The 22,719-nt window shown below is 41.5% G+C and overlaps 1 protein-coding gene across 1 annotated transcript; it reads left to right on the top strand.

Moving 5' to 3' along the window:
* The first annotated feature begins 1,922 nt into the window (after positions 1-1,922).
* On the top strand, positions 1,923-21,049 carry LOC148841203 (uncharacterized). Its single transcript, XM_088911832.1, has 7 exons — positions 1,923-2,358; positions 8,382-8,508; positions 13,695-13,870; positions 15,756-15,937; positions 16,610-16,766; positions 18,222-18,337; positions 19,965-21,049. The coding sequence occupies exons 1-7, from the start codon at positions 2,298-2,300 to the stop codon at positions 20,922-20,924; spliced, it is 1,779 nt and encodes a 592-aa protein (XP_088767958.1). The 5' UTR covers positions 1,923-2,297; the 3' UTR covers positions 20,925-21,049.
* Positions 21,050-22,719: the final 1,670 nt, after the last annotated feature.

Here is a 22,719-nt window from a genome sequence, read left to right as displayed (position 1 = left end):
ATTGTGTTGTCAAAAGTAATAAGTCATTGCACAATCCCATGATTTGAATGTAATTTTTTAAGTAAGTCCTCAATATGATTTCCTGATAGAGCTGTAATTATGCCTGTGAATTTGTTTTCATCTACAGGTTATTTGTGGGTCACGTTCTCATGGTCTCAGATCCCTTTATATGTGTTGTCCCACCTCATCCAGCATTATAAGAGAAGGCTCAGTGCTGTTATCTTGGCAAAGGGAGGGTGTACAAAGTACTAAATGCAGGGGTGCCAATAATTGTGATATGTTTTTGAGAATAATGTTTATTTTTATAAAGATTTTTTTTTCTTTGAATAATTTTAACTCACTGAAAGGTTAGATTTCTCTCATATTTTCAGTGTAAGATCAAGCTGATAAACAATTTTCCATAGCCTTTTTTGCTCATCTTTACCAAGGGTGCCAATGATTCTGGAGGGCACTGTAATAGGGCAGTAAGTACAGACAAGAGGTAAACAGCAATGTTGGCTTTGAATGGACAGTTGATGTGATGATCATGGATACCACTGACAGCCCAGAAACATACAGTAAATAGTCATGTAAAAGGCAAGTTTTTGTTAAAAAAAATCATCCAGGTGGATGCTGCACATTGGTGGTGGTGGAGGGGAGTCCCCATTACATGTAAAGCGCTTTGAGTGGAGTGTCCAGAAAAGCGCTATATAAGTGTAAGCAATAATAATAATAATAAAAGAAAAATTAAACATCAAGGCACCACACAAAAATAGTACTTACAAACTGATACGCACACTTGAAAAAAATCCCAATCTCATAAACTGCATCAAACATTCATACTCTAATTGTTACCTTTGATAAACCCTAATCTAATCAGAAGTAGATGCAGATCTTTATCTTGGAATTTCTTAATAAAAGACATAATTTTCCACAGGTAGTATCACAGTTTAGACTGATTTCAGGACTCCTAATCGGAAATAATTGTCACTTTCTATACAACAATGTGTCCAACTGCAAAACTGAAAAAGAGACAAGCATCTCTCTGGCAGATTTTAATGAAAATTGCAGCTCCTTTTCCAAAGGTTTATTATGTGCCCCTCAAAGCCATTAACCTGACAGATGTCAGTTTATCAATGAGGAGTGCAGGTGGTGAAGCTATCTGCTTAAACTCTGCTGTCTCTCTCCTATCTCCTTCTCTGTACGTCTTTTCTAAACACTGTGCTGTTCGTGTTTGCAGGTCCTCAGCTTCATCCACCTCAGCAGACACCAGTTAGAACCGTGGAGAAGTGTGTGACGGTGCGGTGTGCCCCGTGGCCAAGTGTAGAAGTCTAAATCATTTTAAAGGGGAAGTCCCTCAGCACAGCTTGGGTCTGCTTGTGCTGTCACACCTCCCTTGCTCACTCTCAGTGTGCCAGCGACACCTGACATGAGAGCTGCAACTTCCTCGCTGCTGCGTTCGCCTTCTCCCTTCCTGCCTCTCTCTCAAAATCCACTTCAAAAAGACATACTCTGCTTCTATTGGTGCGACTAACGTGGTTGTCAGCGCTTTCTTCCACAGCAGGAAGTTTCACCCCGTACAATACATAAAGCAAATATAAACTCAATAATAATAAAACATAAATAAAGTAGAAAGATACATATCATCTACTCTCAAGCAAAAATCCACACGATTGAAGTCCTTCTAAACAATAATAGTAATTCTAATAAACTTTTTTAAAATTATTTTCAGAATGTTTATTATTTTTCATGTTTGTTTTTTTTTTTGTTCATTTTTTGTAGTTTCTCAGTGTGGCAGCACTGTAAATAGTCTTGCCAATTCAGCTGTTTGAGCCTCTCTCTCCATAGCTACAGCTGCGTGTGTCAGCGGATACCGTCTTCAGCCTTCCCAGCATGCTTTGCCCTGGTCCTCACCACCAGTCTGTGTGAGCGAAAGTGCTCTCAGTCTCAATCTCTTCATCTCAGATGGCATCTCACTCCACTGTTTTCTCGGTCTCTATTGGATAGCCCTGCAGCCTTTTGGTCTCTCTCAGTCACCGTGCCTCCAACTGTCATTGCCTCTGTCTCTCTCTGTGTCTTATTCTTATTTCTTAGATTAATTTTCAGTGTCTGTGTCTCTAGTTCCCAGTGTGTCTCTAATTTTCATTGTCTTAGAATTAAATACTCAGCATCTGTAAGTATAATTTAATACCCAGTATCTGTTTATCTCCAGTTCTCAGTAGCTGTGTCTCACCTCTGTCTTGGTTCCTCAGTTTACTTCTCATTGTCTATCTGGGCAGCACACAGCCAGGTCTCAGTGGCTATAAATCCCTACTGGAATGTCACGACTATCCTGCTCCCTCATTATGCTGTATCTGTGTGGACTACTGCTCTCAATAGGTAAGTCAGACATAGTCATTACTGCTCTAAATACTGACTACTGACTACTGATAACTAATTTTAATTTGTAAAAATTGCATCAGTTGATTGTGTGTTTTATACAGTACTTCACTCCAAAAGCAATTTCTTTGGTGACAGACAGAAGCCCTTTTAATGTAAGTACAAGCATAGATCGAAGATTTCTAATTAGATAATTAAATCCAATATTTTTCTGCTGATGATTCCCTTTGGCCAAAACATGCTTATTGGAACAAACATTCAAATAGATATTTGTGTTTTGCAAGGAGGTAGTACTGCAAGCAAGGTAAAGGACATTGTGAATGAAATGGATCAAAAATTGTTTTTTTTATGATTTTGTGAACTGAGTGCAGACTCACTTGTAAAGATTTTTCTCAGTCTGAAAATATGAGATCAGAGGAAACAACTGACATCAACATATACTGTAGCCGCGCAACCTGTATTGGAGCTGTAGCAGCATCTGCTTCCCATTTCAGTCTGACCAACAGGTATCCAAACTATGTCTGTCCCTTTCATATTCAGCAAAACATAAACTGTCCTTCAGTGAGGTAACAACCATTGACAGGAAATTTGTTAAAATGGGTATTAAAACTGGACCAAGTTATAAAATAAGTTTTACTTCTATTGTGTGTAAGATCAAAGAATTGCTGAGTAGAACTACACTAGAGCATAATCTATATGGAAATAAAATCCTGGTGCATAGTCAACACAAATTTTAAAAAGGCACGTCTCTCTTAACCGACTTGCTAGACACTGTGAACAACAGAAATGAATACACACAGAGCACACCGTATGCTGTACTTAGATTTTCAGATGATTTTTGCTAAAGTTCCTCATAAACAACTGCCTTTTAAATTCTAGGCACTAGGCATTCAAGATAAGGCAAACCTTGATTAATAATTTGTTAACTGACAGAGGTTTATGGTTAAGAAGTAAATGCTCCAATTCAGGTGATGAAATTTGTGTCGGAGGGATCTGTAGCATCACCACTGCTCTTCCAATTATATAGGCTGAGGATTTAGGTTTTGGTATAGTTAGTTAACTAGTCATAGTTACAGATGATTCCAAAACAGAAAGATCACCAAATGCTGAAGAAGCTAAAAAAGAAATTCAAGAAGAGCTTAAATTTCAAGATAAAAACTCTTAGATAAAATTCAAGACTGGGCAAACATCTGGCTCAATGTTACACATAGGTACATATAGGTACCAAAAACAAATTATGAATATAAGCCTGGAAACACTAAGCTTGAAGAATCCATCTATGAAAAAGAAAAAAAAAACGTAGATTTTAATATTGTCAGATTATTATTATTTTCTAGATAAAGCGGGGAAGCTTTTCCAGCTATTGAAGAAGCTATTGAACATTAGAATGTTACTATATGCAGTATAATGTTTAAATAGTGCAATGCACCAGTAAGACCTCATTAGAATATTATGTACAATTCTGGTCACCAAGTTACATGTAAGATATTGCTGCTCTGGAATCAGTCTAGAGAAAAACAACCAGATACATTCACAGGCTTATAGGACTGTCCTACCTTATCAGGCTAAAAGAACTGAGCCTTTTAAGCTTAAACAAAGAATACAATGAGGGGACCTATTTCAAGGACTGAAAATCCTCAAAGGCAAATGGACTTCTCAACCGAGAGGACGTCTACTGAAGGAGAGTGAAACAATCCAGGGGACACAAGTGGAATCTGCAGCACATGAAAGTGCATTTAAAACTGAGAACAGGAGGCTCTTCTTTACTTCTTTACTTCAGCGCAGTGGTTTTCAAACATTTTCGATGATGGAACCCTTTTCTGTCGAAGCTAATGTCATGGATCCCTGGCAACCTTTTTTCTTACTTTTCAGGATTACTTATGACGCTGTTCTGCAAAAAGCATTCTAGGACTGCTATTCAGAGGCAATTTAGCCAATTATTAAGGAAGAAACCATCGATTGCTTTTGTTTTAATTGTAAGCATTGTACTGTATGAGCCCATTGAGTTTATTTCAGTTATTTATTAATCAGATGAGGCTAGCAGCCATATTGCCCTGCAACTCACAACTGGCAGCCCACTGATTCTAAGCAGGGCTGAGCCTGGTCAGTAGCTGGATGGGAGACCTCCTGGGAAGCTATGGTTTCTGCTGAAAGAGGTGTTGGTGGGACCAGTGGGGGGTGCCCTCCCTGCGATCTGTGTGGGTTCTAATGCCCCAGTATATTGGTGGGGACACTATACGGTAATGGGCGCCGTCTTTCAGATGAGACGTTAAACCGAGGTCCTGACTCAGTGGTCATTAAAGATCCCCAGGCATTTTTCGCGAAGAGTGAGGAGTTATCTCAGTGTCTGGGCCAAATTTCCCCCCTTAGCCCTTACTGCGGCCTCCAGATTGTCCCCATGTATGATTGGCTTGCACTTGCCCTGCGATGGACTGGCGCCCTGTCCTGGGTTTACCTTGCCTTGGGCTCGTTGCTTGCCAGGTATGCTCCGGCTTCACCGTGACCCTCACCAGGAAAAGCGGAAGTGAAAACGGATGGATTAATCACATGATAACTTGTCTGCGATTAGCACCCCTACAGTTCAATACAGCTTAATCACTGAAATACTCATTGAGAATAAAATAATCTCTTTGAAATAGAACTTTAAAATAATTAAAGTTCTAACCGCCATTTAGACCAAGTTAGAAGAAAACAAGAAGGGTTTCCTTCTGGTTTTAAAACTTTTAATTTTTTTACATTGTTAACAAAGGAAAAGGGAAAAAAAATGAATACATTTATAGAACCAGACGACACTTTCTGTTGTCTAACTGGGCGCAAAAAGGAAAAGTTGGGAACAAAATTACAAAGTAAAACACAGTGAGACAAAATACATGAGGTTTTTTAAAAAGAGTACTGATAATAATAATCAACATTTACTTCAAACCAGTAGAAACAGGACAATCTCACTGTGATGAGTGAGTTTTCCTCTTCTACAATTTTTTTATATTTGGAGTTATGGATGTGAGTTGCAGTCTCATGTTCGACTCTGTATCCAATTCTGTTGCGGTACTTTTTTTTTGTGGACACATATGAAGAAAATCTGGTTTCACACAGGTGTGGTCACAAATGGGAGAAGAACAGAAAGAGCTTTCTCTGATAATACTGGATATTCGTTTTTGGTGCTGCACTTCATTAAAAGTTGTTTGTAAGGAAGAGTCTGAAGTCAGGTCAATGAACTTCTCATATTCTTGTGAAGTGAAGTCTCAAAGTTTTTTATTGTTTTTCATATTTTTTTCTTTTTCTTTTTTATCTCTCGTGGTTGCAGTAATTTCTAAGCGATCTTTCTACCCAGTAACTTGCTATTTTCTCTCATTGGGAGAGTTTTTGAGATTTGCCGGCTAGCGAAATGGCAAACATCTCCAAACAAGATACTGTAGAAGAGCAGATGGTAGAGGAAATTTCATCCAACACCTTTGAGATACTTTCTGGCTCTAGCAGCGAAAGTACAGAAATTTATTCAGAGTGAATTTGAAGATGACGTTTCAGAAGATATGCCTAATTTTTCTGACTTCTTGAAGCAATGCAAAACCATAACTCACATTTTTTTCTTGATAGCAAATTTGTTTTTTTCTTGTAGCCTGCACAAAATAAGTGAAATTTAGCTGCAGTACTGCACTGGGATTAATATCCCTACTCTTCCAAGCAGTGCCATTAGCAGGTAGTCAGGACCTCAGTGTGTGTCTCATCTGAAGGACAGTACCTTGTATACACAGTGTTCCCCATCACCATGTTCTGGAGTTGGCTTAAAAATGTTAATACAGAGGAAATAGCAGCGCCTACTGGTCCACCAACACCAGTATACTGTATATGTGCAACCCAGTTTTTCTCAGAGGTGTCTCTTCTCCAAATGGTAAAGTTCTGTTGAGTGCAGCTGCTGGGGAGACCACAGGGAATTGTGCTGGGATGTGTCCTGTGTGGTGTTGTGCTAATAGCTGTGAGTCATGATCCAATAAAGCTGTTGGTGACATTATATTAGTCTCATGGAAATTGTGGAAGGATGTTATTTATGTCAAGATAGAGCAAAACAAGAAAACCTATTTAAACTGGTAAACCTCAAACAGTATTATTTTATTAAACTCTAAACCTGTCATGAGGTCTATCACTATATGTGAGATCTGACCTGAAATTTTGTCTGGAACTAATTTCTCTGAGTTTCATATTATCTTCAACCTTGATTACTTTTGATGTTTATATTTTCTTTAATCACAAAATACTGTAATAAAACATCCAGCTTTTAACATTAAGTGCTTCTGCTAGCTTGCTTATGTTCACCTCTTTAACTTTAAAAAAAACTCAAAAGGTTTGCACTTATCAGTTTGAAATCTTTACAAACTAATGACCACCACAGTACATTTTCAAAGAATGTGAGCTTCCAGTAAAACCTTCTTTTTTTAAAGACCAACGACTGTGGTTAAGATTTGTGTGCAATGAAGCGTACATTTTAAGATTAAATCAGGAAATGTAGCTAATTATTTGACAGTTATGACTTGGTGGTGGTGAAACTCCTCACACTCCTGTCAGATTGAAAAGGCAATTTGTTCTTGTCAGTGTCAGATTAAAGCAATTAATGGTGTTTTTAGTACTCAGTGCACAAGTTTAATTATAATTAGGATAAAGTTAGAGTTGAAGAGAGGACAGAAGACCAGTTGAATCTCTGAGATCTGTGGGTTCATCATGTCAGCAAAGGGCTGCAGCCACAATGAATTCAGATGACAGGCTTCAGCCCTGGAACCACAGAACCACTGCAGTCCTAATGAAACCTTCATTCTGGTCAATCATTGTGTGTCATAATACAGAACTTGTTTTCTGGAAACAGATGGTCTGGTTAGGCCAGTTAGTCAGTTAAGAAGCACAAACTGAGGCTCTGTCAGTTGGGCAACTAGCAGATCACCTGGAATGAAAGGTTATGGACACAAACATCTAGAGGTTTAGGTGGAAGATCATTTTTTAAAAGATTTGTGCTCTGACACTAAACACCTGGAGTCTTCTACACTTACTCTCCTGTGTTTCCAGACAGGATAGATGTCAGTGCTTTGCTTTTCTGTTCATTCGCATTCTTTTCAGTTCTCTTTTTTCATTCCAAATAAAAACTGATATTAAGCAAAGTGCACAATAGTCCTCCCCTCAAAGTGTGAAGTTAAAAGGTTCGTGCTGTTGCTGGCAGTTGGAAACCACAGGCAGCTCAGTCCAGTCTGCGGCAAGCTGGTGGGTAGCTCCACATCACGAACAGAAACAAACATCCTTCATCTCTTTCTTTTTCATATGTCCCTTAAAACAAGTTCAGAAAATTTCAAGCATTGTTTGGAAATGCGGTCCATTTTTTGGAGAAAATTCATGTTTGCCAGAGCCGTGCCTGTCTGATGTTCTGTTCTGGAATTGTAGGACAGTGATTGTTTTTCAGATTGTAGGGAGAGAACAATGGAGCCCTGCAGCTTGCGGATATGTGGAATGCGCACAGTACTCATCGTTTACTTTAGACCACAACACAGGCTTAATCTGCTCAAATTTGAAAGTAAAACGACAAAACAAAAACCCAGAGCCCCTTTGCATCATTCTCACAAACCATCAAGAAAAAGCATTAATTTTCACCAGAGAAAAAGATGTTGTGGAGAGATGCTGTAGGTTGACTACCCATCACTCCCTGTGCTTTTGGGGGTGTAAAGACAGGTACGGGCTCATATCTGCCTGGCTGAGGAGTAGCCGTCTAATCATACAGGCCAAATGCCTGAAACAGGGAATGTGTACTTCACACCTGCACCGTGTGTTGGGTGTGAAAGCAGGGCTCCCAGAGGTGTTCCTCACCATGAAGACAAACTCCATACAATAAATATAATAATCAAACTGCTAGAATTACACTGGAATTACCCAAGCAGAGTATGTGCATAATAACACTAAAGTTAGTTATTCATAAAAGTGTGTGATGATTCTTCAGACTGATGGACAGTTGAATGATGGACGATCTGTTCCTCGGTGTGTCCTGGCAGGTGTCTGGACTTCTCCCTGTCAGGAGACCCTGACGTCTAAGGATTTCCACACCGTTCTGAGCTGGAGGTGCCCTGAGCTGCCGCCTGATGTGCTGTACACCGTAGAGATTCACACACGCAGGCAGGGGTGAGTGTGGGCTGAGCCAGTCACGAGGAATGGAAGCAAATTCACATTGACCTTATAGTGAGACCTGAGTGAAATAATACTAACAGCAGAAAACACTTTCTAAACACAAAATAGTTTATATGTGGATTTGATGTAAGCTTATACAGCCCTTGTTTCTCACTTACAGAATAATTCAAGTAGCTTTTGGATTATTAACACCTGTCTGTACTGGTAGAGGGGTGAACAAAATCAGGCTGAACATCCATTAGCACTCCAACTGTGCCAATTAAATGCTGCTAAGCACTACAGTACGTACATTTAGAATAAATACCAGCAATCATTTATATGAGGAATCAATTGTAAGTGAACACAACAACTAGGACAACCTGTAATGCAAAAATAAAGGCAAGCAATCAGCAAGCAATTCATTTATTTATATCATAACAGCAGATGTTTCCATAACTTACAACTTAGGTCTCAAATATTGGTAGACTGCATTATAGAACTTTGAAAGTGCAAGAATTTGCGTAGGTGGAAAGATTTTCACAATGACAATCAAAGTCAAAGCAAAGAGGTGAATTCTTTAAGAGTAAAAATGAACAACCATCACAAGCTGAACAAAGTGGGCGCAGGGGTGTAAGATGGAGAGAGGACATTGTCCAATCTGGGTCATCAGCTCAAGCTCAGTAAAAAATGCTGACTGTACATAAACCTATTATTTCACATTGTTTCAGAAGTAAATAAATGTTCGTAGTTCTTAAACCTATTTATTTTGTCTCTCTTTTTCCTCTGTTCCCTGTCCTACTAACACAGAAATACACACAGTTGCCCACTTACTTAAATCATGCACTTCTATAAAGAGGTGCAACAAAACGAATCCATCAATAATTCAATCAGCAAATAGTCATTTAGAGTACCAGAGGCTTGTAATGTGGCTCAGCCTTAAGTTTCTGGTTTCCATTCTGTCAAACCCATTGTAGTCATGTGAGGGTTTAAATGTACTGTAACAATTAGAAATTGGAACATTAAATTGCGAGAGAACTCGATGACTTTTAGGAATCAATCAAACTCAAAAGAATCAATCAAAATCAAAGGTGCCCTTCTTCAGGAGCCCCTCACACCTAAAGAAGGCTCCACGGCCGAAACGTTGTGTTTTCTTTCTTCTCTTTTCAGCATGGAATAAACCTATTACTTGTTCCTTTCTCCTTTCTTGTTTGATGTGACTCACTGCTTCAAAGATTACTGAACACATACTAGGATCCTAGATCTGCCTGTTTCGGCACCACTCATTAAATGGTTAGATTATTATTAGTGGCAAGAGGAGTGTTTGGCTGACAGTTTTATGCAATGCTTTTACACTTGTGCCATATACTGCACAAACATAATAGAAACTATCTGCTGTGATACAAAAAGCTTATTGTTTATTCAGGGGTTACAAGGAGAAGAGGTAATACATCAACTGTAAAGTGTAATAGTCTAATTTGAAGGTTTTATCAGTCTTGCATAATTACATCACATGTTTAAAACAGTCTGTGCACAGTTGTCTTCTTGGGTCCAGCTGCAAGGTAGACTGGAGAGAGAACTTGGTTTGTCCTGGCTACAGCTCAGTGCTGAATACGCTCTGATATGCACAATGTCCACAACTGTCTTATTTTTATTGATCAAGTGAAAATAACAGTGGAACACAAGGTTTCTTCTCTTTTCAGAAAGAATATCTTGGGAAGAAGTCTGTACTTCATTGACTCACTCTCTTGGCCTTTTGAATTGGAGAAAGGTTTATGTCCTGACTTGGACTGCTTGCAGTCACTTAGTTAGGAAAGTCTATCGCCAGTTTAGCTGGAGAGAGAAGAGGAGCAGTGAGCTAACCAACCAAAAATGAGCTGGGTGCTAGCTTTTAAGGTGTGACATCACAGGTGGTGATTGGTCAGGATGCAATCAGTTTAAGGTCTGGTACCCACCCTTCAGGTTTCTCTTTGGTGGATCTTTCTTTGGGTGATGAACAGTGACCTTGGACACATGGTCTTGGGGAAAAAAACAGACTATAGACTTGATGGAGCCTATATGTGCTATCTATCTTTAGATGGTTCAACACATGATACAGTTTTACAATGTCTCTTATCAGAGGGGCATTTTAACCACATTCCTCTGTATAATTAGCATACTTATTTAACTAACTGTTCAGGCTGAAACACAAACCAGAAGGCAAGAAGCCCTCCGGGACCTCAATTTGACACCCCTGGGCTTGAGTCAGAAAGCAACAATAAATCACCAAACAAGTCACTCATAATAATTTACACACAAGTAAGAGTCAAATATAGAAACAACGTGTAAAATAACTGTAATATAATAACAGGTACAATTGATGCCTTTGCAGGATCAAAGCAAGTTAATCACTCCAGGAGACTGAAGAGAGAATTAAGTCATTCCCAAATGCCACAATCACCCAAGTGTCAATGACTTACAAAATTTGCTCTTATAGAATACCAAACATCAGATTACAGGAGGTTTCAAATGTGTGATAGATAGAGAGTACTGCGTGGTTGTGGTTTCACAGAGCACCCTGGGAAAGATTTAATCATAGTGCTGAATGAGTGTTGAAGTGATAACTGTCTTGTTTTGATTATTTCATATCAATTCTATATCCTTGTGGTCTATAAGCCCTGGATCAGAAAGGAAATTAAAACCATAGTGGGAAAAGAAAAACTGGGCTTTTCAAAGAAGGAGAAGATGCTAACTTCAAAACCAATAATTACAAATTCTTACATGCAGTAAAGCTGTATATAGAAACTAATCATTGACTACAAGGCGAAATAAACTGCTCCAGCTAATGATTCCTTTCTCATAGACAAGCTGAATGAGTTCAACTGCAGGTTCTATGCACAAAACAATATGCAGCGGACTGTACCTAGACAGCCAGTGGAGCCTCTCCAGTCACCCTTTATCACTCAGAGGCATGACATAAGGTGATTTTTCTGCCAATAAAACAACAGGAAAGCATCTGGACCTGACCTTGTTTCAACAGCTACACTGAAATCTTGTGCGAGTTTACAGATATTTTCAATCTATCCCTTAAACAGGCAAAACTTACGCACTGCTTCAATTCAGTTTGATTAAATTGAATTTGATTTGATTCAATTTAAAATACTTTATTCATCCCCAGAGGGGCAATTCAAAATTAGGTTGGCTACTATAATACCACTACCTTGGACATCCACAGTAAGCTGCCTCAATGACAACAGACCACTAGCCTTGATTTCTGTTATTATGAAAGTTTTTCAGCAACTCATAGCCAATTTGTTGTCTAACATGCACTTGGACCAATGTCAGTTTGCCCTCAGAACAAACAGGTCAGTGGATGATGCAGTCTCCCTGGGGCTCCATGATATCTTTCAATATCTAGAAGCACCCTTCTTGTAAGCCTGGATCCTCTTTAATGACTACAGTACTGCTTTAAACACAATCATCCCTCTCAAGAATTTTGATAAGTTAACAGAGATGGGTATCAATCAGACTCTGTGTTATTGGCTACTGGATTTGCTTTCAGATAGGAAACAGGTGATGAAGCTGTAGGATACATCTATAAGTCTCCCACTCTGAGCACAGGGTGGGACAGGGACAGGGAGACAGCAGGTGGGAGCCCGGGACAGGGAGAAAATGGGCATGGGAGCCCGGGTGGACAAAACACATCAAATAAAAAAAAGCACACAACAACAAGAACAATACCAGGGAGACCAGGAACCAGAAGCCGGGTAGGCCAGAAAACCAGAAGCCGGGTAGGCCAGGGAACCAGAAGCTGGGTAGGCCAGGAAACCAGAAGCCAGGAAAAAGGACAAGAGAGACCAGGAATGGAAGCCATGGTGGCCAGAAAGACAAAAGCCAGGAAAGAAGAAAAGGGAGACAAGGAACAGAAGCCAGGGTGGCCAGGAGACCGCTCGCGGGGTCCAGTGCTGGCTTGGCATTCTGTCATGGAAGCCGGGGGCTAGCCGTGGAGAGAGACCGGCAAGACGGAAGGACCCTATGCGTAGCAGCAGGAACGGAGCAAACATGGGGGTTCGCTCCAGGCTCAAGGTATCGGGTGGAGTCAGAACGAGACATAAGCCCTCAGGTAGCAGACATGGGGCGACCTGGTGAGGCGGGCCTCTCGACAACTGATCCCAATGACGAATGAGGAGGATAGGGAGACCCGGAAATATAAAGCCCCAGACAACACTGGAAGAACAAGTAAAGCACAGGGAAACTAGGAACAGGACAGACCAGGAGCACTCTCTAGATGTGGAGGCCATGACACCTAAAGGTCAATAAAACAAAAGAATTTGTGGTAGATTTTAGACAAGGCAGGAGAGCACTCTCACCGCTATACTGGCTATACATCATTGTTCAGATTGTAGAAGTGGAGGAAAATTTTAAGATCCAGGGTACGACCATCTCTAACTCTGTAAAATGGGAGGTCAACACATCCTTGATGGTCAGGAAAGCTCAGCAGAGGCTGTTCTTTCTCAGACAGCTAAAGAAGTTTGGAATGTCACATGAAGCAATTCCCTCTATTGCAGATGTGATATTGAGAGTGTTTTGACCTTTTCCATTACTGTGTGGTATGGTAACATTTCTGCCTGGGACAAGAAGCAGCCACAAAGAGTTGTGTTTATTGCCTCCAAAATTGTAGGATGCCACCTTCCCTCTTTGGAGTAACTCTATGTCTGTAGTCTGAAACATAAAGCTCAGAAGATAATCACAGCCCTTCCCACTCTGCCCAACCTCTGGGTACTTTCCTCCCCGCTGGTAAGAGCCTTGTGTCTAGTAGTCAAGATGAGGAATACTAGGTTCCATAACAGTACCTATTGGACTAATTCATCTAATTAGTGGTTGTGTGTTTAGGATGGTATGTGAAGATGTATGTAATAGTGCTGTTTCTTACTGGTTTTATGTTGTATATTTGTATTGCATGCCTTTTAGTTGTAAGAGCTCAACAAACCAAATTCCATGCAACTAGTTGTTATGGCAATACAATATTGAACTTGAACTGAAAGCCCTTTAACGTTATCTGCATCATCTGTATGGCTCTTGATCTCGGTACGCATTGGAGTTACTAACAGGTATGGGTTGGTGTGTAGCTGGGTGTGGAGGTTCCACTGACTGCAGACATTCCTTGGAGGTGGTGGTGGGGTTATTTCCTATTTGCCCCTGATGTTTGGTGTTATCTTCCCCAGAAAGGAGCCTTGGAAGAACGTGGCGGGCTGTGTGAACATCTCCTTCTCTTACTGTAATCTCTCTTCGTCCTTTGCTGACATTTATCAGCTCCACTTCACCCGGCTTCGAGCAGTCTGGGCTGGGGGGGGCAGCCATTGGACGGGGTCCCACCGGGAGTTCGTTCCCTTAAGAGACAGTGAGTGACTGGGTGTTGCCCCGAAATCCTATCCCTGTTGGGGATCCCTGCCTGCAGTGACCTACAAACACACTCACGCCTTTGAGAACAGAGTCACAGGGCAGTTTGTCTGAAAGCCTTGTTTGGGTAGTCTGTTAGCAAAGACAGGTTGCACTGAGAATAAGGAAACAACTCAAGAAAATAGAATCAGGGACTCATATGGACTTCTTATTGCCCTAATTCAGACAATATGGTGAGGTAATAAAAATGACCAACAAAAATATAGATATACAGAGGTTTGAAAAAATATTGTCCCGCTTTCATTTATGTTCCATTATGTTAAATTACAAATTAAGCATACCCAATTAAGTGAACCAGTTAAATAAGATTAATTACATTGATCATTCTTAGTTATGTGGTTATCAGGTTAGGTGACAAAGATGTCAGTGATGAAAATGTGACGCCCTTAATCAGTTGCGTTAATCTAATAATTATTCCCACCTGTCTTACAGGTGATCAAGCATATCTGATGGATATTGAATAGGTGTGGCCACAAAGGCATACTGTAAGGAGTACTCCATATGAAAGGAGGTCCTTTGGTCCATCTTATTTGCTAATAACTAATCCATCTACTTCCTGAAGGAATCAAGGGAATCATATTTTATAGTATGGCTATACAACAAAGTTACAACAAACCTTGGTGTAAAAAAATGCTTATCTCCATCTGAAAATCAATCTGTTTAGAAATACTCTCAAAAAAGGGCACTCCATCTTTGCCTGTGTTCCATTTCTAGTTGTAATTGAGCTCCTAATTACTGTATGTAAGTGAAGCTAACATTTGCTCAACATTTGCACCATGAAAGAGATACAGCTAACTCTCCTGGAGTCAGAACTTGAAAATAGAGCACATAATGAAAGCACAGGAGTTAGGCTAATGAAGAATATTTAGCTGGAATGCTAACCTAAAGGACATGGGTTTGAGAGGCTTATTCAAAGCTTGTGGCACTGCATGTGTTCTGGTCTTTCTGAGAAAAGAACATAAGGACAGTTGCAAACGAGAGGCGCACCTAACAAAGAATGTGAACTACCATCTAGTTGGCTTGGTAGCTAGTAGCTAATTGATCCAAGGATCTCAGAGTCTTGGCATGAACAACATACTGTAGCTGGGTAGCTTGTTCCCATACTCCCACAGCCCTAGACCAGTTCCGACTATCTCTGGTGCCTGAGGGTCACAACTCTCAGTCCGAGGACTGCAGCATTAAACTGGTCCAGTAAGGCAAACAAATTGGCACAATTAGGTAATTAAGATCTTGCTGAATTGAAATGAAAATCAGAGAACTGCTGTTAGGCATCTTTGCTTCACAGCATTAATATATTACTGCTGATTACAGCTTTAACATTGAAAACATTTATTTTTACTTGATACATGTAAAATATTCCCTGATTTTAAGCTGTTTGAAACATTTGCTCCTTGTTTAAAGAAAGGTGTAGAACTAGACATTGCATCTGGCAAACATATTGAATTGTGCAGGCTTCGCTTTATGATATACAGTATTTGATTACAGTAAAACTGTTAATCAAATTTCTGTACAACATTTTTACACTCGGTTGTGAATCCTTCTATCACCCATTTCCCTGTATCTCTTATCCTCCAGTCCTGTATTTTTATCACCTGTCTCTGTGTCCTTTATCCTTCTCTAGTCCTGTAACCTTTATCCTCTATTTTAGTATTCTTTTTCCACCTATTCCTACCTTCTTTATCCCTCTATCCCTCTATTATTTATCCCTTGTATTCATTATTCACCTTTCCCTATTTTATTACCCCCTATTCCTTAATATCTTTATACCCTTTATCTCTCACATTTGTTTTGTCCTGTCTCTGCTTTGCCTGCTCCTGCGCCCATAGCATCGTTCAGCTCCCCCAGGCTCTCTCTGTCTGTGCGGGGGCAGTCAGTGACGGTGAAGGTGCACCTGCCCTGCTCACCCTACAGGAGCCGCCGATCACAGTGCAAGCTTGTCTCTAAGGTCACACCCCGCCTGCATATCAGCGTCACTGTGTACAGAGAGGACTTGCCATCACACTCACAGGTAACACCACGCCCCTCACACTGACTGTGGCTCCTAATGTGCCATTGTGCCTAACCAGTCAGCAATGTCCTAGTCTGGCTTCACAGTATAAGCAATTATAAACGGGGCTCTTGTTATACCCTGTAATTCCCCTGAGATACCCTACCCAGGCATGGGTACAATGAGCACACACTTGTGATTATGGATGAACCCAGTAGGAATGGGAGCTATATCTGATATCTATAGTGAGGGTGCTCTGTTTGAGCTCATGATCCACTACGTGCAGCAGTGAAGGTTCAGGAGTGTGTAGAGCTGCAAATGATGGTTCATGTCTCAACAGGTGATACAGCAATCATCACTAGAAAAAATCAGCCAAAAGCCAAAAGCTATTCTGTATTTCACCAGATAAATCAGTTAAGAACATTTACAGTGGTAAAATGGAGATCTGTTTACTGTGCAGGGGTTCAAGGATACACTGAACAGAGCCCCATCTGGGAATTGAACCCACACTATCTCTGTCAGGAGCTCCATCCTGCACTCCATACCATAGCCATTTTAAGACCACTAGGGAAGGGAGGACCTGAGGACATCAGTGAATTAATGAATATATTAATGAATGAACTATAATTACTGATTAATAGTCACACATCTAACACTGCAGGCTGAATTGTGATTGTTGTTGTGTTGCCACAGGTGGAGACACTGATAAGTCATGGAAAAAATCCAAACCACGTGTTCACTGGCTTGGTTGCAGGACACAGATACTGCGCTGTGGCCAACCTGTCCTCCATCTACTCTCACAGCCCCATGTCCCCTCCACGCTGCTTCTCTGTTCCTGAACATGTCCCAGGTGAGCAATGTTCAATACAGCCCAGCACACACAACACAGCACAGTAGAGCTCAGCATAGCTCAGCACACAGCACACAACACACAGTACACAACACATAACACACAACAAGCAACACAGCACAGCACACGGCACATGGCACACGGCAAACAACACACAGCACACAACACACAGCACAGCACAGTAGAGATCAGCACACAGCACACAACACACAGTACACAGCAAACAACACACAGCACACAACACACAGCACACAGCACACAACACACAACACACAGCAAACAGCACAGCACAGCACAGCACAGCACACGGCACACGGCACACGGCACACGACAGACAGCACAGCTCGGCACACAGCAAACAACACACAACACACAGCACAGGTGAACACACAACATATAGCACACAACACACAGCACAAGCTAACACACAACACACAGCACAGGCCAGCACACAGTACACAACACATGACACACAACACACCACATAGCACAGAGTACAGCACACAACACAGTACACAACACCCTGCGTGACAGTCTGACACAGATATTCTGCAGTATAACAATATCAGATCAAAGTGTCCTCTGTACAAAAGCAGCCAGGTTAGAGGCACAAATCTGCCAAATAAGGATGTGAGTCAATCAGGAGTCAGGTTATGATCAACAGCTTTAGCGATGTGATGTAACAGATTAGTGCATCTGTCATTTAGAAAGTAAACCCAGACAGCTCTTATTCATCAATAATAAGCATACCCACTGAACTCATAATGGGAATTATTTAAACCCACTACTGGTTTTAACCTCAAATTGGACATCAAAGCCTGTGCACTTGACCTAAAATCAGCAAGGAAAAAGCACATGGAAGACAACTGAAATACTGTACTCCACCATCCATGAGCTCCTCTGAGGAACCCCGATTTCACCAGGTCAGTCCCAGCACACATATCTGGTCTGAAGGAGGACACACAGTGAATTCCAGAGACCCTGCCTCCAATGAAAAGACTTAAAGTCCTGATGATGTCAGTGCCATGGCGTGGGGATCAATTGGCATGGACCTTATTTTGACTGGACGGGTTATTGCTTAATCACTGCTATTTACATCACTATGTAGAACCTCCTCCTACACTCTACATGGTGATTTAGTCTCGCACCCATGCACTTCAGGAAGACAATGTCACAGTCCAAATGACATCAATGCACAAGAGGGAACAAGGTGCAAACTTCTGTTCTGGGTTGCTCAGATTTCCAGGGTGAGCCCCAAGGAGCTAGAACTAAACACTAGTACAAACATGTGATTGAAAAACTCACATGTTTATGACTGGGACTTGGAATTGGAATGAAATTGGGACTGGAAATGTAAATAGGAATGGGACTGGGAATGGGAATGGGACTGGGAATGGGAATGGAGGGCTGCAGGGACAGGGGACAGTGTATGATGGAGGTGTGCTCTCTCTGCAGTGCCGCTGTGGGTGACCCTGACAGTCATCTTGTCTTTGCTGCAGCTCTCTCTGCTGTTGGCAGGAGGTCTGCTCATACATTCCCGATCCAAGAAGACACACCTGCCCAGGACACTGGTATGGTCATCCCAAAGACAGCACAAATCTGCTTAAATTGAACTATATTTCTATATGCTGCTGAACACTTGGAGATGGAGATTTTCCATAACATACCCAAAATTGATAGTGTAACGGTCACAGTGGACCAGACTGATCAAAGTGTTTTTCTGATGAAATATTGTTGCATATGACGTCTTGGATGAATGTGCAGTCCATTTGTCTGCTGAGGAGTATGTCTGTTGAAATGTTTTTGGACAGCTGAGGCATTTGATTAGATAAGCAGTCTGCACACCAGAGATATATAACTAGGTCATAGGCCCAGGGTGAGTGGAGCGACCAAAAGAACCATAACCGATTAAATGCGCCATTTACAGTTTCACTGTACTGGCCATGTGGACTTAGACATGCATGGCTTAATCTTTGAGACAAGCATACACTGCTCACAGGATCAACCAGGTAGGCCCCATGAGACATTGTAATATGGGGCTGGTGGCAGCTGGGGACATCCTGGCTGGCTGGCCCAACAGAGTGGTCTGGGAGAGAGTGGAGACCAGACTGTGAAGCTGGAATTCCCCCTGAAATCGCCCACATACCCCAGGTCACCAGTGTGGTCTTTCTAAAGACAGCAACAAACAGTTCAGAGCAAGAGTATAGCAGGAGAGTTGTGGCAAGACAGGAGTAAGCTATATCTTTACAGCCCAGATTTCTCTGAACTGAAGTGAAAACAATCATGTATTTGGCACTGACCAAACTAAATTTAGAGGAAGAAGATGTATTCTTTTATATTTCTGAAAATATTTAAGCATCCTGTTTATATCTGCCAGACAGTGCTTGTCCCTCCTGTTTATATTGATGTATTTTTATGATACAAAAGTTGTGAATTTTCAGCATCAGTTTGAGCACAGGCTGACATTTTCTTATGAAAGAATATTTAGAAATATTTTTATTAAATGGAGTCCTTCCTTCCCTTGTAAAGATTTCTGTTCACATCCGAGTGCAGTGGTGCAGTCAGTGTTAGAGATTGAGTGCAGAAAGTGGATGCAAGGTGCTGAGTTTTAAAATTCACTCCAATTTAAAATATTTCTAAATACTAGCTAAACATTGTGTTGTGTCTGTAATCCATGTAATATTTATCTTTTAAGCTAGTGAGTGTTTAATTCTCCAACATGAAACTGTTCAATGAAGATTAAAGAAGTCACCTCACTCAGAGTCCTCTGACCAATGGGGAGTTTTATCATTTAACTTTTGTGTATTGTACCCAAGCTTGAGTACGGTTTTTCACCTCCAGTGTATCTATCTCATAAGTCTGCATATCTGTGGCGACTGTTTTATGGTGTAGAAGTAAAATAATGGGTATTGTTAAAAAAATTCTGAGTGCCTCTGTTCCCTGTTGTAAAAGGACATTTATCTTTGCTCCAAAGGCCATCAGGATTGCAAAAATGAATATAAAGATTTTTTATTAATGTGATATCTATTAAATAGATCCCCTCTACAAATGTGCATGTACTTTAATACCTTCTTAAATATTACTGTTGCTTTCATGTTCTGTTTGCTGAATTTTTCTTAATTTTTTCTTAGTATCGTTATTTTATTTGGTTTGTGTTGCACTTCCTGCTTTTTCAAAATTGAATTGCATTTTTCACAGGAAGCCCTGAAAGAGGACATGTCAAGGGTGCGGTGTGCGCAGAGCACGGAGGCCGACGAGCCATGGGACCACCTCTCCATCCTTTCACTGCCACCAGAGAGCCCCCACCTCACCCAGCCCCTACACTACACCTCCGCCTCCCCCACTGAGGACCACGATTACCACAGCAACAGCCTCCCCACGAACTCTGTGGATAACGAAACATATTGGGACAGCAGGACATCCCTAGGGGCTGCGAAAGAATTGTGCTGTGGCCCTGGGTACCCCTCTCTACTACCCCACTGCACACAGGACTTTGTCCCGGGATGGTACAGCCTAGGGTCTGCCTGTGACTCACAGGAGGACTTGGAGTCCCAATCTTACAGCAGAACTGACCTGGAGGCTGAGCACCCCCTCCTGCCCACACTGTCCACCCAGGTGGACTGCCAAGCTAGCCCTGCTCAGGACATTCCTCTGACCTCAGTGAGACTGAGGGTCAGCAAAGGAGAAGACTGGGGATGTGAGAAGTGGGACCCCCTCTCATTTCCCCGGCTGGTCCCTCTGTGGGCAGACACAAGCCAGCTAGGTGGGGCTGCCCATGACAACCAAGGCATCTGTGACAGTGGAAAGGCACTACAGATCTCTGAGCGGTCTGGAGACAAAGACAGTAACACTGGGGCCACTCCTCACCTGCAGACATGCCCTTCAGCCCAGAGCTGTCAAAATGCTCTTGATTCACCCTTCTGTGCCCTTCATAACCAAGCTCCTGTCTGTGCAAGGACAGTCTGTTCTTTCTCTGGAGGGCAAGGGGAAAGCAGTGGGCTTGGAGACAGCTCTGGGATTCTGTGGGCAGATCCTGACTGTGAATCAGGGATCGTTCTGGGACCTCTTGGTCTGGAAAGCCTACTTAACTTCCTCCCCAACACTGCTGTCTCTGGGACCACAGACACAGACCATCAGCCAGTGGAGTGCATGGACTGATGAAGCAAGGCTGAGCTGGAGAGGACAGTTTCACAGGCCTAGGAGCGGACAATCCATGCTGAAGTGAAGCATTACTGTTTTAGCAGCATTTTATCTTGTAAATAAATTTTAACTGATGCACTTTTTTAAACGAAGATTCTACCTACATACCTTGACTACAAGAAAACACTGAACTGAAAAAGTTATTGGGGAAAGCTACAGGTGTAAGGTTGATGCCCGTCAGGTAGGGCTCCACTTTCTCAGAGTCTATACATCCCTCCCTACAATCAGATCTGCCTTTCTGTGCAAATTAGTCAAGAAAAAACTTGGCTATTCCAGTGAAACCGGATCTGGACGACCCAATACAATACAACACAGAACGTACAGCACTATTGGAGTGATGCTGGCAAAACCACAGTAGGTCTTGCTGAAATGTGAGCAGAGGGACTGGCAGCACTGTGCTGCTTAGTTCTGAGTGTGTAGTTGACATGTGACATACTGTAGAACCTGGTTTTTAATATACAGATATGAGTCTCTGGGCCCCAACCATCTATCGAAGGAAGGATTAGATGTGTGGTTTTGTTAGATCCCATCGCCCTCAACTCTGCTCACTAATACAATTCATACGTATTTTGATTCTTGGTTTCTGCTCTCATGCTGTTTTTCCACTCTTCTGGTCTGTCTGGTGTCTATGACATTTCAGTCTCAGGGGAAATTGAAACCAACCAAGTGTTCTCAGGGCTTCATGGAAACCAAGTGTGGAGGGATGTGCCATCAGATGCAAATTGTAGGCAAAGCAAAGTATTACAGACTATATCGAGACACCAATCGGCTTGAGCGTGTGTCTTAGGCAATATGAGAGAGACAACAGGTCTTAGGGTTGATTCTTCTGTGATGTCACAGTGCCTTCGCTGCTGAGGGGAGATGAAGTCAACGTCTCTCTGCTCACTTCAAGCCCATTGATCCCCAAAACAGATTCTGTGAATGCTGGGAAGAATCCCAATCGATTAATTTTAGGGTTAAAAGTTTAGAATATAAATTAAGGGAGTTTATGTTAAAATTGTATAATGTTCTAATAAGACCACATTTAGAATACTTGTGTACACGTTTGGTCACCACAGAGGAGGGTGCAGGAGGTAGAGCAATAAACTGAACTATGTGGTACAAGCCTGTAACATGCCAGAGAAACAATTAAGGAGAACTGTGAGAGCCAGACTGGCAGCAGAAGCAAGCATTTCCTGGGCATCAAAACATTGGCCACAACTGTCAGATATCAGGTCAGAGAATATGAAAAATTACCTAATATGAGCCTTATCCCCTTACTTATTTTAAAAAGATTAGCTTTTAGCAGGAAATCAGGTAAACGATTAGAGTATATGAGCCACAGAAAACTTGGATAATCTACTGTAGCTATCGTGCTGCAGCAGCTCCCACTCTTTGTAAAACCTTTACTTTCGGAGGAAATGTGCAGGGTAATAAACACTCCATGTGAAAGTTACAGGGTGTAGGACAATTAAGATGACTCTTTGACAGCTGCAGTGAATAATATCGTTTTCCATTGTCCTGTGTTTTTTGGACATTATTTTCCCCAGTGTTCTAAGTTATAGAAAATATATTTCAGTTCTGGACTCTGCCCAAAGAAGAGCAACCAGATATATTGTGTAGTTTAAAGTACTGTCCTACACTGACAGACTGAAGGAACTGGACCAGTTTTCCCTTAAACAGAGAAGACTATGAGCAAAATTGATAGACGTATTACAAATCCTCAAAGGCACTGACAGTCAATGCATTAGATGTCTAATAAAGCAGTTGATAT

This window comes from Atractosteus spatula, chromosome 1, assembly GCF_055471065.1.
Source record: "Atractosteus spatula isolate fAtrSpa1 chromosome 1, fAtrSpa1.hap1, whole genome shotgun sequence".
Taxonomy (NCBI): domain Eukaryota; kingdom Metazoa; phylum Chordata; class Actinopteri; order Semionotiformes; family Lepisosteidae; genus Atractosteus; species Atractosteus spatula.
The sequence above is the reverse complement of the archived record's forward strand: the minus strand, read 5'-3'. Positions and strand labels throughout refer to the sequence as shown.

Coding starts and splice junctions, on each gene's coding strand:
- LOC148841203 (XM_088911832.1), top strand. CDS start 2,298: ATGTCACGACTATCCTGCTCCCTCATTATGCTGTATCTGTGTGGACTA. Junction 16,767..18,221: donor TGTTCCTGAACATGTCCCAG/GTGAGCAATGTT, acceptor CTCTCTCTGCAG/TGCCGCTGTGGGTGACCCTG. Junction 18,338..19,964: donor CACACCTGCCCAGGACACTG/GTATGGTCATCC, acceptor CATTTTTCACAG/GAAGCCCTGAAAGAGGACAT.